The 15,423-nt window shown below is 36.7% G+C and overlaps 1 protein-coding gene across 1 annotated transcript; it reads left to right on the top strand.

Moving 5' to 3' along the window:
• The first annotated feature begins 6,175 nt into the window (after window positions 1-6,175).
• LOC146618716 (P2X purinoceptor 5-like) lies at window positions 6,176-10,099 on the top strand. Its single transcript, XM_085370106.1, has 9 exons — window positions 6,176-6,187; window positions 7,224-7,383; window positions 7,506-7,602; window positions 7,960-8,040; window positions 8,156-8,297; window positions 9,149-9,285; window positions 9,450-9,543; window positions 9,809-9,874; window positions 9,974-10,099. Exons 1-9 carry the CDS (start codon window positions 6,176-6,178, stop codon window positions 10,097-10,099), a joined length of 915 nt encoding a protein of 304 aa, XP_085226232.1.
• The last annotated feature ends 5,324 nt before the right edge of the window (window positions 10,100-15,423 follow it).

Raw genomic sequence — 15,423 nt, 5'->3', positions numbered from 1 at the left:
TTAAATAAGTAGCTTTAAAATAAACACTGAAATATTTACAGTTTTATACACAAGCGCAAACAGCATGAAAAGATTTTTCTTTTACATTTTTTGTTCTGACAGTGCACTTGTGGCTTGCAATTTAGTTTCCACATGTACACAGTTGAAAGGTGTTGCACCTATAGCACAAAAGCTAGCAGGAGAAAGTAGCATGCAATGCTGGATGGAAAGTCAGCTGGGTGGGGTAGTTTCTTTTTTGGTTTTTCTGAACAAAGAACTCAAGAATAAGACAACTCAATTCTCAGATGTCATTAGGCCAAATACTAATAAAGAAAAATAAACAATGTAATTATTCTTATAGCTGTAAAAGTTTAAATAAGTCATTAAGCCTTTTTATGATTATGAATCTATAACACTAAAATTACAGTACCTTGGTTTAGTAGGTGTAGTAGTCTTTTACAAAACTTCAGATTAAATTAGGTTTATGAGATCCAGTGATAGTGATATTTATGTTGGTATTCTTTTGACGTTATCCAGCACACAGATTCTGTGATAATGGTAGGAAAAGTGGGACTGACTGTCCAGGACAGCAATGGTCAAAAACTTAAATGTAAAAAACTTAAATGTAAAAAAAACCCAATTGAAACAAATTAGTCAAAACCCTTTAGTTATAAAGTGACTGCACACTGAGAGTCTGATATTTCCCAGAGAAAGCAAAATGGGGACATCAAAAAAGAAAAGAAAGAGAAAGCAAACTGAAGGGTGTTAATCTTTAACAACTGACTTCCCACAGTTTGCTTTCTCTCCTTTTGATTTCTTCTAAAAGAAAGGTGAGCAGAGCACAACTAACAAGTTAAGAATGGCTTAACTGTTGTTCAAGACAGTGAACCGAAATCAAATGTGACATTATATCTAGCGAATCTAACATCAGTGTTACAGTTCCATAAAAACAAATATGTTTGGACATTTAATTAATTTTTCACAGTTATGCTGAAAATTGCACTATTTACAATCATTATAGTATGTCTTGATGATCTGTTTTCATTTCTGATGTGCCTTAGCTCCTTGATTTTACGTTTATACTCCACTGAAGTCTTACACTGAGACGTTCAGCTACATGACCCAGTCTTTTAGCATTGAATCAGTTCATATTAAAGTGCACTGCATCATAGATGGATTCATTTCCCACTCAGCAATTCAATCACAATCCCTCTATATCTGCTATGGGAAAGTTTGATTTCTTGATTTGTTTTAATCATTTCTTATACATTCATTCTCAAGAAAGTATATTTACTTTTTGTTTGGACAGAATGTTAATGCTCAATAATGCTAAAAGCTACATCATCTACATCAAGAATTGTATCCAAAATTCCTAAATTCTGTCTGCAGGAAAGTTAATCAGGAGGGAAGAGACATTAGCCCAACCTATGACAACAAGGACAAATAGAGTAGGTGCCTCGGAGGGTTGATAAATTATATTAAACATTTGTCTTTTAAAAAAAGAAACGAGGAATGACTGTGGTTTATTTTTTGTTGTTGTTGTTTGCAAATCTGATTGGGGAAAATAATTGTTAGTAGCATGGTTTTCAAATGTAAGGCCAGTAGTTTAGACGAGTGTTTAAATCCAATTTAATAATTTTAATAATTTAATTTAATAAGCTACTTGGATGATAAGAACAACAACTCAGAGGATCCTTGTTCTTCTTCATCATTAAAGAAATGAACACTTAGTACAGTGTTGGAGGCAGTTTGAGAGACTGAGATGCAAAATCAAACCCAAGACAGATGTGAACAGGTTATAAGGAATAACAGACTCTGAAAAAACACACACAAAGTAATCCATGTGAACACACAGAACTTTTAGGAGAAAGCGATGCTCACCTTCCCTGCCAATTTCTCAAAAAACATTTGTGGTGAACCTAAAAAGTGCCCATGTTGCACTTAAAAGTTGTGCACAGGCAATCATGTTGGGTGCATTATCAGTGATTAAACATGTGATCTTGTTCTGTATCCTCCATGAATGCAGAAGGACTCTCTTGATCTACTTCAGGTGCTAAGCTGTGTGGGTCACAGGAAATTTAGAGAAGCCCCTGCTAATAACGAAGGATGAACCCAAACAGAAAACTGAAGACAGAGCATGTTTTATAAATTAAGACATCAAGTAAGGCTGATACCAGAAAACAAGCCACTACTCTGGTTTTGTGGTGTGAGATGCAGGGCAAAGAGACTCCAGCTGTTTATGAATGGCAAGGTTTTGGGTGGTTTTGAAGTAGGGCTGTGGGTAACTTCCCATCTGTTATAGACCTCCAGCTGCTGATTTAGCTGTGGCTAAACCAAAGACAAACAGAGCTCATATTTTTCAAAACTATCTGGTGGGCCAGTTTGGAGTCTGGGCCAATTCTGGTCTAGATGCCTCGTGCTTGACACCCCTGATCTCGATGATTGATTCCCAAAGTGTGGTCCAAGCCTATTACGAATGTTGTCCTGCTCAGCAGCAGTAATAACAAACCCAATATCGGGGAAAAACGTGTAACAAGCACTTTGGTCAGCTCCATTTGAGGACATGCATGCAGAAGTTGCAGTATGTTGCAGTACACTGCAGTAACAGTAGAGGGAGATATTTTATTTCAAGCCAACATGAAAATAATTAAAGCATTTAATCATACATTATTAACACATTCCCAGCTTAAGAGTGTCAGACACTAAAGACTCTGGATTGCACTCGTTTTTTGCTCACTAGTGAGTTCCTGGCTTTAAACCAATGTCTGTATTGCTTTAAACATATTGTCTCCCCCTGCTGGTAATGCAACATGGTCAAACTAGAAAAAGTTACATTTCCTGAGAAAATGCAGTGTGAATGCCTTGTAGTGGAATCTGCTGAAAACAGCAGAAGAAGTAAAACTATGTGTTGAAAGGAGGTGAAGAAACTGAAAATTCTGCTGAAAACAGGTGAAGAAGCAGAATGATGCTATTCAAAAGGTGTAAAGAAGCAGAACGTTGCTCTGAAAAGAGGTAACAAAGCTGAAGTTTCTGGTAAAAAACAGCTGAAGAATCTGGAATTTTTGCTGAAAAGAGGTGAAAAAAAAGAAAATTCTGCTGAAAAGTGGTGAAGAAGCTGTAATTTGTGTTGAAAAGAGTTTAACCGTTAACTGAAAAAATTGTTTCCATAAGCGGGATTTAAACTCAGGCCTCCCGGCTGCTCATCTCACTGAGCTAAAACACAGCTCAACCCGGCAAGCAAAATCAGTGACCACACTGATAATGTAGCCCATTCATTTCAATGGGCAAAAAATTGCATAAAAAATTCAATATCTCAAAAAGTATAGAAGTTATGAGCACCAAAAGTCATAGCAGAAATAGCAGAACTTTTTACGATTTGAAAATCGGATAAAAACTGCGGAAGTAGTTCCACGGCAAAAAACGTATGGAAGCAACTAGAACAAGAAAAAGTTGCATTTCCTGCGAAAATGCCTTGTAGTGGAATCTGAAAACAGCAGAAGGAGGAGAACAATCTGCTAAAAAAGAGCTGAAGAAGTTGAATTTTGTGCTGAAAACAGCTGAAGAATCTGGAATTTGTGCTGAAAAGAGGTGAAAAACTGAAAATTCTGCTGAAAAGGGGCGAGAAGGCTGAAATTTGTACTGAAAAAAGGTGAAAAAGTTGAACTGTCTGCTTAAAAGAAAAGGCTCAACCAGGCAGCAAAATCAGTGACCACACTGATAATGTGGTCCATTCATATCAATGGAACAAAAAAATTGCATAAAAAATTTAATATCTCAAAAAGTATAGACGTTATGAGCACCAAAAGTCATAGCAGGAAAGAGTAGAAAGAGCGGTGAAAATAGCACAAAAACAGAGGAAGTAGTAAAGTGCCAAAAAACGTACGGAAGCAACCAGAATAATAAAGTAAAGAATAAAGAGAAACAGGAACTCAATAGTGTGAATGCCTGTGAGGCAGGAAACTGAAAAGAGATGGAGAAACTGAAGATTCTGCTTAAATGAGCAGAAGAGGCTGAGATTTGTGCTGATAAGAGGTGAAAAGGCTGAAAGTTATGAGCACCAAAAGTCAAGCCGGCATAAGCAGAAATAGCAGAATTTTTAAAAATTTGAACAGCGAAAATCAGATACAAACTGCGGAAGTAGTTCCATGGTGAAAAACATAAGGAAGCAACTAGAATAATATAGAATAAAGAGAAACAGGAACTCAAAAGTGTGAATGCCTCAGTGGCATTCACACTATTGAGTTCCTGTTTCTCTTTATTGTGTGAATGCCACTGAGGCATTCACACAATAAAGAGAAACAGGAACTCAAAGAGAAACAGGAACTCAATAGTTTGAATGCTACTCACAGGTAGGTAGAGTTACGTATTTTTTTTTATTTTTTATAAATAAATAAAAACTGGTAATAGAAAGTGGTCACTTGTGTCCCAGTAGCAGGTTGGTCAAACATTGGTCTTCCCACTTTACATATGACTTGTCAGCTTATAGCCAACAGCCTGTGCTGTTAATGTTTTTTGAATAAACTTTTACAAAAATGCATCGCTTTCCTGTATATTTTGCTTAGAGTGCAGATTTAAGATTGGGTGAGCCCTATGGGATTTTCATGGGCTTTTTAACTATGTCTAGCCTTTGGGAATAGATAATCTATATAGTTCTTTCGCCCTGCCGCTTCTTCTTTTGCCCAGCATCCTCAAATTTGTTTTGAAGAACACAGTACACAGCTCTTTATGAACCACCTTGTTGGTTAGAATGCCCTGATCACTATACAGTTGTACAATGAGATACAGAGCATCTCAGTGGAAACATTTAGGAAATGTATTTCTTTTCTCATTTTATTGATTATTATTAACGCAAAAAATTATTGAACTCTACCTACCTGTGACTAATTTCCAACTAAATTTCTGTTGTTACAATGCAGTATCACGGAAAATGAACTGTTTACAATCCAAAGTATTTAATTTTTATATTAATATTATATTTTAATGGGAGATTAAGGCGGGATTATAAGTGATTAAATTACAAATTAAATCAACAGAAAAGCCGTTAAGGGGGGAGGGGGGGGAGGGTATTTACTTATTTATTAAAATAAGTAAATAACAAAAGAGTATATCCATTTGCCAATGCAGTTTAAAACCAGAAATAAGTAACTAGATTAACAAATGTAATATTGAACACAGATTTTAATCAGGCATTTTATATGAGACTTGTATTATCTTTTACAGTTAATTATTGTGTGTTGATGTTCTTTTACCCTTTCTATTCTACCTTGCCTTCAATACTTTAGGGAAGTCTAACAGTAATACCTAAATACAAATTATGGCTAATGCACGCTTGGAGATAGGCAGTGGTTGTGCAGTGAGGTGTGTTTTCGTCTCCCGTGGGCTGTTTGCTATAAGAGCTCACATCAAATCTTCCCATCACCAGGTTTCACGTGAACACTGACATCAAACTTCAGGCTGAGAGCTGCGTGATGGCCACGGCCGCGATCAACTCCTTACTGAACTACAAAACAGAAAAATATATTGATACAAAAAACAAGGGAGTCGGAGTTTTGCACAGACTTTTTCAGTTATCTGTTCTTGGTTACATAATAGGGTAAGTGCATTATTACTAGGTATAATTTCCTGTATATGTGATTGCTTAATGGGTTAACTTTGAAAACAGGTCACTGAACAAATATAACAATAGTTTGGCTTTGTCTGTAGCATGTCTTTTGCATTCACAAACAGACTAAAACAATACATATACATTTTTAAATGAGTGGTTCAGTGTTTGGTTGTATTAAATAGTAGGCTATTCGCACATTACACGCATTTATACTTTAAATAAGTAAGCAGACCTAAAAATAAATTGCTTTGAATGTCAGGATCATGACCTGCTGTGCGTTTGAGCAAATACCACAAAAGGTTTCTCTTTCACTTTTTATTCTTTTGCCTGAACCTATGCGCACTTGTGGCATGCGGTTCAGCATCTCGCTTTACCCGACACAATTCAAAGGTGTTACCTGGGACACAACAGGGGCGGAAAACGGAACACAAGGGGTCTATTCCTGGCTTACCGATAACAGCCGAAAACAGCACACAGTAATCTTTAGGGGTCATGTGGGTAGAATGTAGAGAACTGTGCATATAAGTCTGCACAAAACAATTTTTATAAAATTTACTAAATGAAAAGCACAAGGGACAATTAACTATCAAAATGAAGCAGAAAGTGAGAAGCGATAACTAAACTACATCAAGTTCATTGCCCTGGTTTTAGTCACCAAATGTATCTCTAAAATTGAAATGGCTGGAATTTGAAATCTTTTTAAATGTTGTAATGAATTTTACATATTTTATTGTTTCATATTTTTTGGTAAATGTCAATACCTTTATACATTGTTGGGCTATGTGCATGAAGTCTAATTGCCAGTGGCTTAGCAATACAGGAAAATGTTGGTGAGAGCTTGCACAGGTACATTGGTGTGCTCCCCGATTGTGTCATTGTGGTGATATAAACTGCTGTTTCATCAGCCTCAAACACACAGGTGTCCTCCAAACGTTCTCATTGTCTCACAGCACATCCTCTGAGAATCACTGGTCCCACATTCAATAAACCCTAATTTTACTTGAGGTTAGTATTTGTAAGCTTTAAGTTTAAAGTTATACACATTGGTTTGTGGCTGACCTGTAATTCCTCTCCTGCATGGTAACATATTGTTTGCACGGTAGCAGAGAAGTGTTTTCCTCACACCTCTTAACCCATTTTGTCACCTCCATCATCATCATATGAGTGTGTATGTGTGTCAGTATTCATGATTTATTTTCAGCTCACAATATACAGTATGTAAACCCAGAAGACTCTCTGGGTTGCCTGCCTGATAGCCATCAGCTAAGAAGAAGAGCCAAACAAACAGCCATAAAAATGTGCTCTTATAAATATTGACCGAAACCAAGAGCAGGGTCTGACACTTGCAGGGGAGCCTTTTGGTATCATGCAGCATGTGCCATTTTTAACGGTCGAGTTCTAGTAAAATAGAAAAAGCACAGACATGCATCCATTTAACACCCTTGGCTTCATTTGACTTTCATATTCACCATGTTGCTAGAATATAGAAATCTTCTATTTTAGATTAAGATATTCTTGGATGCTAACAAGTTCTGACTGCATTAAATATACTGAAATTTACTTTTTGTGTTATATTTGTAAATTCTGACTTTGTATCCCTTATTTTTGACTTACATTTACATATGTATTTATCATTTAGTTCGATATACTATATCACACTTGGTTCTGTGTTGTGTTTTTTGTTTTGTTTTTTACATTGCCTCTGTCCTTTTTTTGTTCTCAGAGCCACAAAGTGCTTAATGGCCACTGTAGTGTTGACGAGGACTGTAAAAAGGGAAAGATGGTGGAGTCTGGTCATGGTGAGAAAGAAACATCCTGATATTAAATCAGTATTGTGAAACATGTCTGAATCAGAAACTCTTTTCACATGATCATCTAGATGTTTTTAAACAGGTTTTTTTTTGTTGTCTGTTGTCTAAAGGAGTCATGAGCGGCAAATGCATAAGAAACAATGAAAAGTCCAATGGGACCTGTGAAATCTTTGGCTGGTGTCCAACTGAAGAAAACGTCGAATCACAGTGAGGACAAATTTGAAATGACCAATCCTCCTTTCTCTCTGCACTAACATGCACAAACATTCAGGCAAATCACGTGTAGTTGTCATTTATCGGGTCAGCACAACAGGTTTGGCACTAAATCTAAACTAAGGATGTCCTACACTGAGACACTCAGCTTCATGACCCAGTCTTATAATAGTATTGTATCAGCTCACATTAAACAGCACTGGGTCATAGATGGGTTCATTTCCCACTCAGCAATTCAATCACAATCCCTCTCTATCTGCTACAGGAAGGTTTGACTTTGATTTGTTTTTATTGTTGTCTTATACATTTATTCACAAAAATGTATATTTACTTAACATTTTGTTTTCACAGAAAGCCTTTGCTCAAAAATGCTGAAAACTTCACCATCTACATCAAGAATTTCATCCAGTTTCCTAAATTCTCATTTTCAAAGTAAGTCCTCTTTAACATTTACAACAATATCTCCTTGTACTTGCTGACTAGCTGGATATTGCTGTGTGCAATAAGCAGTTCACATCCATAAATATGTGTTTTTCTTAACTCTGAGGTCCAACATCCTCAAAACAACTGATCAATCCTACTTGAAGAAATGCAGATATGATGAGAAGCAATACCCCTACTGCCCCATCTTTCGCCTGGGAGACATTACGAGAAGAGCTGGATGCAACTTCCAAGACATGGCCACACTTGTTAGTATTACATTGTATTTTCTCAAGATTGTGTTAATGTGATATAACCTCAAATGTTACTTTCTAACACACATAGAGTTTATACCCCAAAATAATTATGATGACTGAATCCATGACTTAAAGGTTTTTTTTAGTTACTGTTATTAGTCATGACCTTTGCTCATTGTTCTTGGGAGAAATTGTGAGACAACCGAAACATGTCCCACTGAACAAAGTTTCTCATGTTTCCTACTTCATTAGGTACAACTGTTCAACTGTCCCAAATCATTCCACTTAATGATTTGGGATCATTAAGTGGAATATCTAATCAGCCAATTACAATGCACCAAGTCAATCCATTTAGGAATTAAGACATGATCAAGATTACTTTCTGTAGTTCTATTCCTTGATAGCCACAGTGTACCCATTTTCTGACAGCTTCTTCCAGCAGGATAACGCACCATGTCACAAAACTCTGACAAAACCTGATCTCAAACTGTTTTTGAACATGGCAATGAGCTCACTTAACTATAATGGCCTCCAGTCACAAGAGCTAACAGAGAACCTGTGGAATGTGGTGAAATGGGAAATTAATCCCCTTGATGTGCAGCTGTGTGGTTCTGTCATATCATGTGGACTGTTCTCTGTGGAATGTTCAGTGCCATGAAGAATTAGTTCTTCGTGTTCTGAAGGATTAAAGGGGTCTGATCTGGTACTAGCAGGATGTAGCTAATGTTTAACAAATGTTTTCTATACAGCTGTGAATGAACGCAGGTAAAACACCACTAATGGAATGCATACAAGTATCCAAATTTGAATACATGTATAAAAATAAAAATCTTAGAATAAGCATGTTTTGGCTGTTTTGTTAGGGTGGCGCTATTGGCATTGTGATACAGTGGGACTGTGACCTTGACAAAGGCACCTCTCACTGTAATCCAGAGTACCAGTTCACTCGCCTGGATGCCACTGTCTCCAACAAGAGCATCGCAACAGGATTTAACTTCAGGTGAGGCTCACTGCAGAGCATCTTTGTTGGCATGGTGCACAGACATGTAATCATCTTTACAACTTATGAAAGGAATAAAGAACCATAACCATTCTAAATTACCTAAAGGTTATTTATGTTTATCTTTATTTTATTTTTTATATTTTTGTTTTCTTCTCTAACAGACATGCAAGATACTTTAAAAATGCTGCTGGTGAAAGCTATCGATCTCTATACAAAGTTTATGGCATACGATTTCATATCCTGGTATATGGGAAGGTATGTACAATGCATCAGTGACAGAATGAATGCATAAATGGTGCCAATGCATTACAATAAGATAATTTATGTAATAAAGCCAATACATATAACACCAATGCAAAAATATCATTATTATTAGTAGTAGTAGTATCCTCTCTTCTTAGGAGAGGGGTTATTAGGAATGATTTGAAAAGAGCACTGCAGTCTTTGCTCTTTGAACAAAAATAAATTGTAATAAACTCCTATTTAAAAACATCTCTTGGGTTTCTGATCTCCTCCACAGGCTGGAAAGTTTGCCATAGTCCCCTTGGTCGTCAATATTGGTTCAGGACTGGCTGTGATGGGAGCTGTGAGTATCATTAATAATTAAATCAACATGATATTAAATGAATTGAACAGCATTTTTTTACATATATATCACAGAATTGAATAAAATTCTTTTCAACAGGGAACCTTCTTTTGCGACATTGTCCTCCTTTATTTAACTACGGGGAAGAAGTCTTACAAAGACCAGAAGTTTGAAGTCTTAAAGTATGAAAAGCAACACACGAGTACAGATGTAGACATTTCTTAGGTTTTTTTCCATATTGAAAGGACCACAGTATGTGTGTATAGAGAATAATGAGCTAGGATAACTTCACATTAGATTTTTTAAAATACATATATTTAATGTGATATATAATTTGAATAGTTTGATTGATTTAATAATTGAGTCCAATAACATATGCTATGTAAAATCAAGACATAAGCTTGTGTTTTGGGGTTAATTAAAAGCTATTATGGTCCTCACAGGACATAAAACATGCTTAACCTTAAACATTTCCAGGAGTTATGCTGAGCCCTACAACACTGATAATCACTTTATTACAAGTTCCCAGTTTCATTTGTAGTGAGGTGTTTTCATAGTGGTTTATTACTTGTTGTTAATAAAAGGTTCATCCATTGTTTTCATCTGAAAACGCTCCGCGTCCACACTATCGTTTTCAGTCGTTTTAACAGAGTTCCGTGCCCACATTTAAACGGCCGAAAACGCTGTTCCGGTACTGAGCATGCGTGAAATGCAAGATGATTCGATTCGACCTTCCTTATTTTTGTCTGCCGTTTATTTACTTTCCGGCTCTTTGAAACGTCGCGGCAAAACGATGAGGAAAACCACAGAGTTTTTTTAATGGACTAACAACGAGGTGGAGTTGTTGCTGCGAGTAACACAAAAGTACAAAGTTGCAAAAGCGAGTGAGAATTAAAGAAATTGAAGAAAAGCTATCTGGAGCATGTACAAACTGATATTAATCTTTAATAGGGCCGTCAAAGCTGAGAGCAAACAAAACAAATACTGTATAATGCCCTCCGCTATCTTATTTAATTGGTCACATGACTGCATCACATGACTGAAATGCGCCATCGTTTTTGAAAAGGCTCCGGGTTCGCTGTCCACACTGCGACGCGAAAACGGTGTTTTCAAATGTATCCGCTTTGGAGAGCGTTTTCAAAACACTGTGTTTTCCTTCACAGAAAATGCCGTCTCAGTGTGGACGGAAGGTCAAAACGAAGAGAAAAAGAGGCGTTTTCAAACAAAAACATAGTGTGAACATGGCCTAATACTGCAAGGTCCTTAAAGCACTAGAAAACACCACGTGTAAGGGAAAACTCTCTTTTAACAGGAAAAAGGTTTCTGGCAGGGCCAGGTTTGGGTAGGGGCAGCCATCTGCAGTGACCTGTTGGGGGTGAGAGGAAAGAGAAAATAAGAAAAAGACAGTATAGGACAAAAGGGACAAACACGCACAGGGAAAGAGAAGGCGAAAATCTAATTCTATGCTGCAGTGATATGTAAACACTTGGGGAGTTAAGGAACGTGAGTATTGAAGGAGTTGTACAGCAATCTGAGCCCACTGCAGGATAGCTGAGTCATGGTTCTTAATGTGGTACTTTGAGGCCTTTAAGATATGATTGGGGCCTGATTCTTCAAGATTTTATAAGTCAGAAGGATTTTACATACAATGCTGGATTCACCAGGGAGTCAATGAAAAAAGTTAATATTATAGGATTGTTATCGCTTTTTCTTGTCCCTGTCAGTGCTCTTGCTCCACTGTTTTGGATTAATAGTCCAGCCTACAAAAAAAAAAAAGAATTTATTTCTATTAAATGGAATTGAAGTGAATTGAACAAGAGCTTCAGAGAACACAAATCCCCACAGAAAGAAAGTGGTCATACGAAAAACTTACATCATGCTGGCGCCAGCCCGGCGCCAGCCCGGCGCCAGCGTGATGTAACAGAAATGCTACATCAGCCTGCTTTTATAACAACACACCGATGTCTGACCTTTAACCTATGACCTTGAAATAATATATACTATAATTTTTCTGGGTCAACATTGACCTTGGGTACTAACAGTGAAGGTCAAGGTCAAATGCTTAGCCAACCTAGCTACACATGAAGTTTGAAGAAAAATTGTTTGTAATATCTGAACTGAGCAAAAAAAGAAAAAGAAAGAGAAAGTCTGCAGTCATTCAGAACAGTTGGTCTGTTTATGCTTGATTTTCATTGTTAAATATTGGACACCTCATGTATGAAATGGGCATTCAGTGTCATCTTCTGACACTATTGTTTTTCATACTTTATGTGATTTTGAAAAACTTCAAATAAAGATGTTGAAAAGAAATTATGTGTTGTTTCTATCATACCTTTTAGTTGCTTCCTTGATGTGATCTTTTGTAACACTCCTATGTACACATCTACACACAGTGGAGACACTTGCACAGATGCTGTGTGACAGTTGATCAGTTCTTGTTTATAGATTGTGTAAATATTGCAGCACAGCCAACGTGAAATGCATTCCTTCCTTTTTTTCTCAGATAGGGGATTTAGTCAGCCAGCTGTCGGTTAATATAGTTTGTTTATTCATGGTGACATCATTGATCATCATTGACATCATTTTAAAAAGAACTTTCTGCTGAACAAATAACTTTTAAACCTTAGCTGTGGAAGTGCATTTTTAATGTATACTTCATATAGATGAATGATAAATTAATATATGTGTGTGTTATTTTCATTTAGAAAATGACAATGATTTGATCTGACTTTGTATTTCTATTTTCCTTTATAATTTAAAACATTGTGGATATAATGTAAATAATGCAAATAGTATTACAACTACTGAAACTTCTTATGTTAACATAACTATGATAATGTAACTTTGTTAATGTAATTGTCAGAGTAACAATATTAAATACTTTGTCAATATTAAAAGTAAGAGTGTAATAACACAAACACAACATTAAGGTTTTTGGCCCCAAACAAACCGACTTAGACATAATTTCTCTGATTGAATTAGTGGAAAACACACTAGTTTGCACCTCCTCAGTGTTGCCTACAGATGTCACCAAAGGACAGCTTCACAACTGTAGCTTGCACAGTAGCTCTGTGAAGGTTCTCAGTCATCCAGGTCACGTCCAGGTAAGAAGCTTGGAAAGAAAACCGTCTGGACCTCTTCTTTCCAAGCTCCTTTGACCTTGCACAGTATGCCTAAAAGATAGCAATGGTTGCACAGCTGAATAATGCTTTCTGACAACAAAAGACAAAAAACGCTGTGTCTAAATCTCTTTCAAAAGAATACTGGAAAGCACTGTATAGGAGACTAGTAAAGCAGGACTTTGATTTAATAATAAAAGAACTCTACCTCCCGAACTAACACAAATATTAAAACAAAGAATAGCAGTAGGGCGTGTTTGCACTGAGAAGCCAGATTGTTCAGCTCCTCAGACCTGAGGAGCCCAGATGTCATCCAAAGACCAGGAGGCGCCACCAGGAGCCATTTAACACAGGACACCTTAAATAAACTGTAGGGGGCATCAAATAAATATTAAATAGTGACAATAAAAAACTAGTTGACATAGTTCATTCATTACATCTCGTTTGGGCTACTGTAATTTGTTATTATCAGGAAGCCTGAAACCTACCTGAAAAGTTTGATCCAAAATGCTGTGACAAGATTATTAACAGGAACTAGAAAGAGAGAGCATATTTCTCCTATATTGGCTTCTCTTCATTGGCTCCCTGTTAAATCCTGAATCAAATTAAAAATCCTTCTCATCACATCCAAGGGTCTTGAATAACCAGACCCCATCTTATCCTAATGATCTTATAGTACCATATCACCCCATTAGAGCATTTTGCTCTCAGGCTGCAGCAAGGGCGTAGATTTGGTTTTGGCATTGGTGGGGACGGATAATTCAACCACTGAAGTCTGCCCTGTTTCTTTTTCTATTTTTTCCCTTTTTGTCTTTGCTTCTTGATAGAAAAAAAAAAGGAGTAATATACTTGCCTACATATGCTATTCTACATGCTTTTAAACTATTTAAAATTACAATTCATAGTTTTATATGTGAATTATATAATGTTAAATTACTATTAAACAAATGACTGACTAAGTATTTTAGACTTTAGTTTACTTCAGCCATATTCCATATAAATCAGATATCATACAAAAATAAAAAATAGCTTCAAATACAGTCATGACAATAAAAGAATATGACTTTAAGGACTTAACAACATTACTTCAGTTATAGTACACCAACATCTCTGATACATGAGCACTAAGGGAACACTGAATGACCTGGTGGTTTTTGTCCATAAAACTACTCATCTAAGATTTCCACAAAGTAAAAGATCTCTCAGCAAAATTATGCAACATTTTAGGCGCACTATTGCCCCTGTTACAGCAACAGACATGGACTACTGGTGTCCCACACAACAACTCAATGTCCACTATGTGAAGGAGCCAAACACACGCCTGCTCCTCTCGTTAACTGAGATAAACTGCTGGCATATTTGTTTTACATCTATACTGTCCAGTCTCTCCTGGTGGACATGGCACACCGCAGCATTGTTTAAACTCATTTGTGTCATTGTTGACCTTAGCCATGTTTTTAGTCTTCTGAGAGCACTTAAGCTTCTTTCAGCCTCAGTACATGTGTTTTATCCTCAGATTAAAATTATTATTATGTGCTTGATGTGCCTCACCTTTGGCCCTGGCTCTTCTCCTCTGACTGCACTAGGACATATTGCCACCTGATAAAATAACACATTGATTCGTGCCATATAAAAAGTGAGACATGTCAATTCAGATTCTTTGTCAAATATACACTAATAAATCAATTTACATCAGCAGCCTAACAATTGTCATGATAATAAATACTAGTTAATCTATAGCACCGAATCATCAGTCAGTCACCTGTGACCTCACATCTTCACCTCTGTCTGAGCTACAACATGGCAGAGCTGCCTCTGTCACCTGATAAATAACAGTGAGACATTCCACATACATGCAGTCACACATGTGCTTCAAAAACAGTAATGAACCACCAAGTCATCATCCAATCTCTCCTGTGATCTTGTATCACCATTACTCTCTGAGCTTTGTGTTGGTTCTTCTGTCACCTGACAAATAGGACATACATGACAAGAAGAATAAAATGTGTAGCTGCTTCAGTGTTTCTGTCAATTTGTGCAGATCTTGACTCATCGGTGATGTTTGTAGGGTGAGTGCATTTTTAAAACAATTTGTGCAAACTGCACTACAAGGTGGAATATTTGCAAAATCATGACTACCTCTTGATATTTTGTCTCAAACATTAACTCTATGAATATGTCAGTACCATTAGGATGAAATTATTGTGTCACCAACATTTTAACGTTAGACATGTAATTTTAACAGCCTCTGTAAACTAATATCCTGGCTTGCTCGAGGCTGCCGTTTTCTCTGACAGTTTCAATCAAAATTAGAAATGCTACTCTGAGACTGGGATAACTAATAGTGCTGCCTGTTGTGCAGTTAGTTTCCAAAACACATTATTCATGGTTACATAAAGTTTTAGACTGACGTGGGCCAAAGCCTAGCAT

Source organism: Diplotaxodon limnothrissa, linkage group LG14 (assembly GCF_057381915.1).
Source record: "Diplotaxodon limnothrissa isolate DT_005_m linkage group LG14, D_limnothrissa_male_GT1.1, whole genome shotgun sequence".
Classification (NCBI taxonomy): Eukaryota; Metazoa; Chordata; class Actinopteri; order Cichliformes; family Cichlidae; genus Diplotaxodon; species Diplotaxodon limnothrissa.
Note: the sequence above shows the minus strand (reverse complement) of the source record. Positions and strands in the feature narration are given on the sequence as shown.

What these genes read in the sequence shown, in the direction of transcription:
- LOC146618716 (XM_085370106.1), top strand. An exon ending in TCCAAGACATGGCCACACTT is followed by an intron (nt 8,298 to 9,148) that starts GTTAGTATTACA and finishes CTGTTTTGTTAG; the next exon opens with GGTGGCGCTATTGGCATTGT. An exon ending in ATATCCTGGTATATGGGAAG is followed by an intron (nt 9,544 to 9,808) that starts GTATGTACAATG and finishes TCTCCTCCACAG; the next exon opens with GCTGGAAAGTTTGCCATAGT.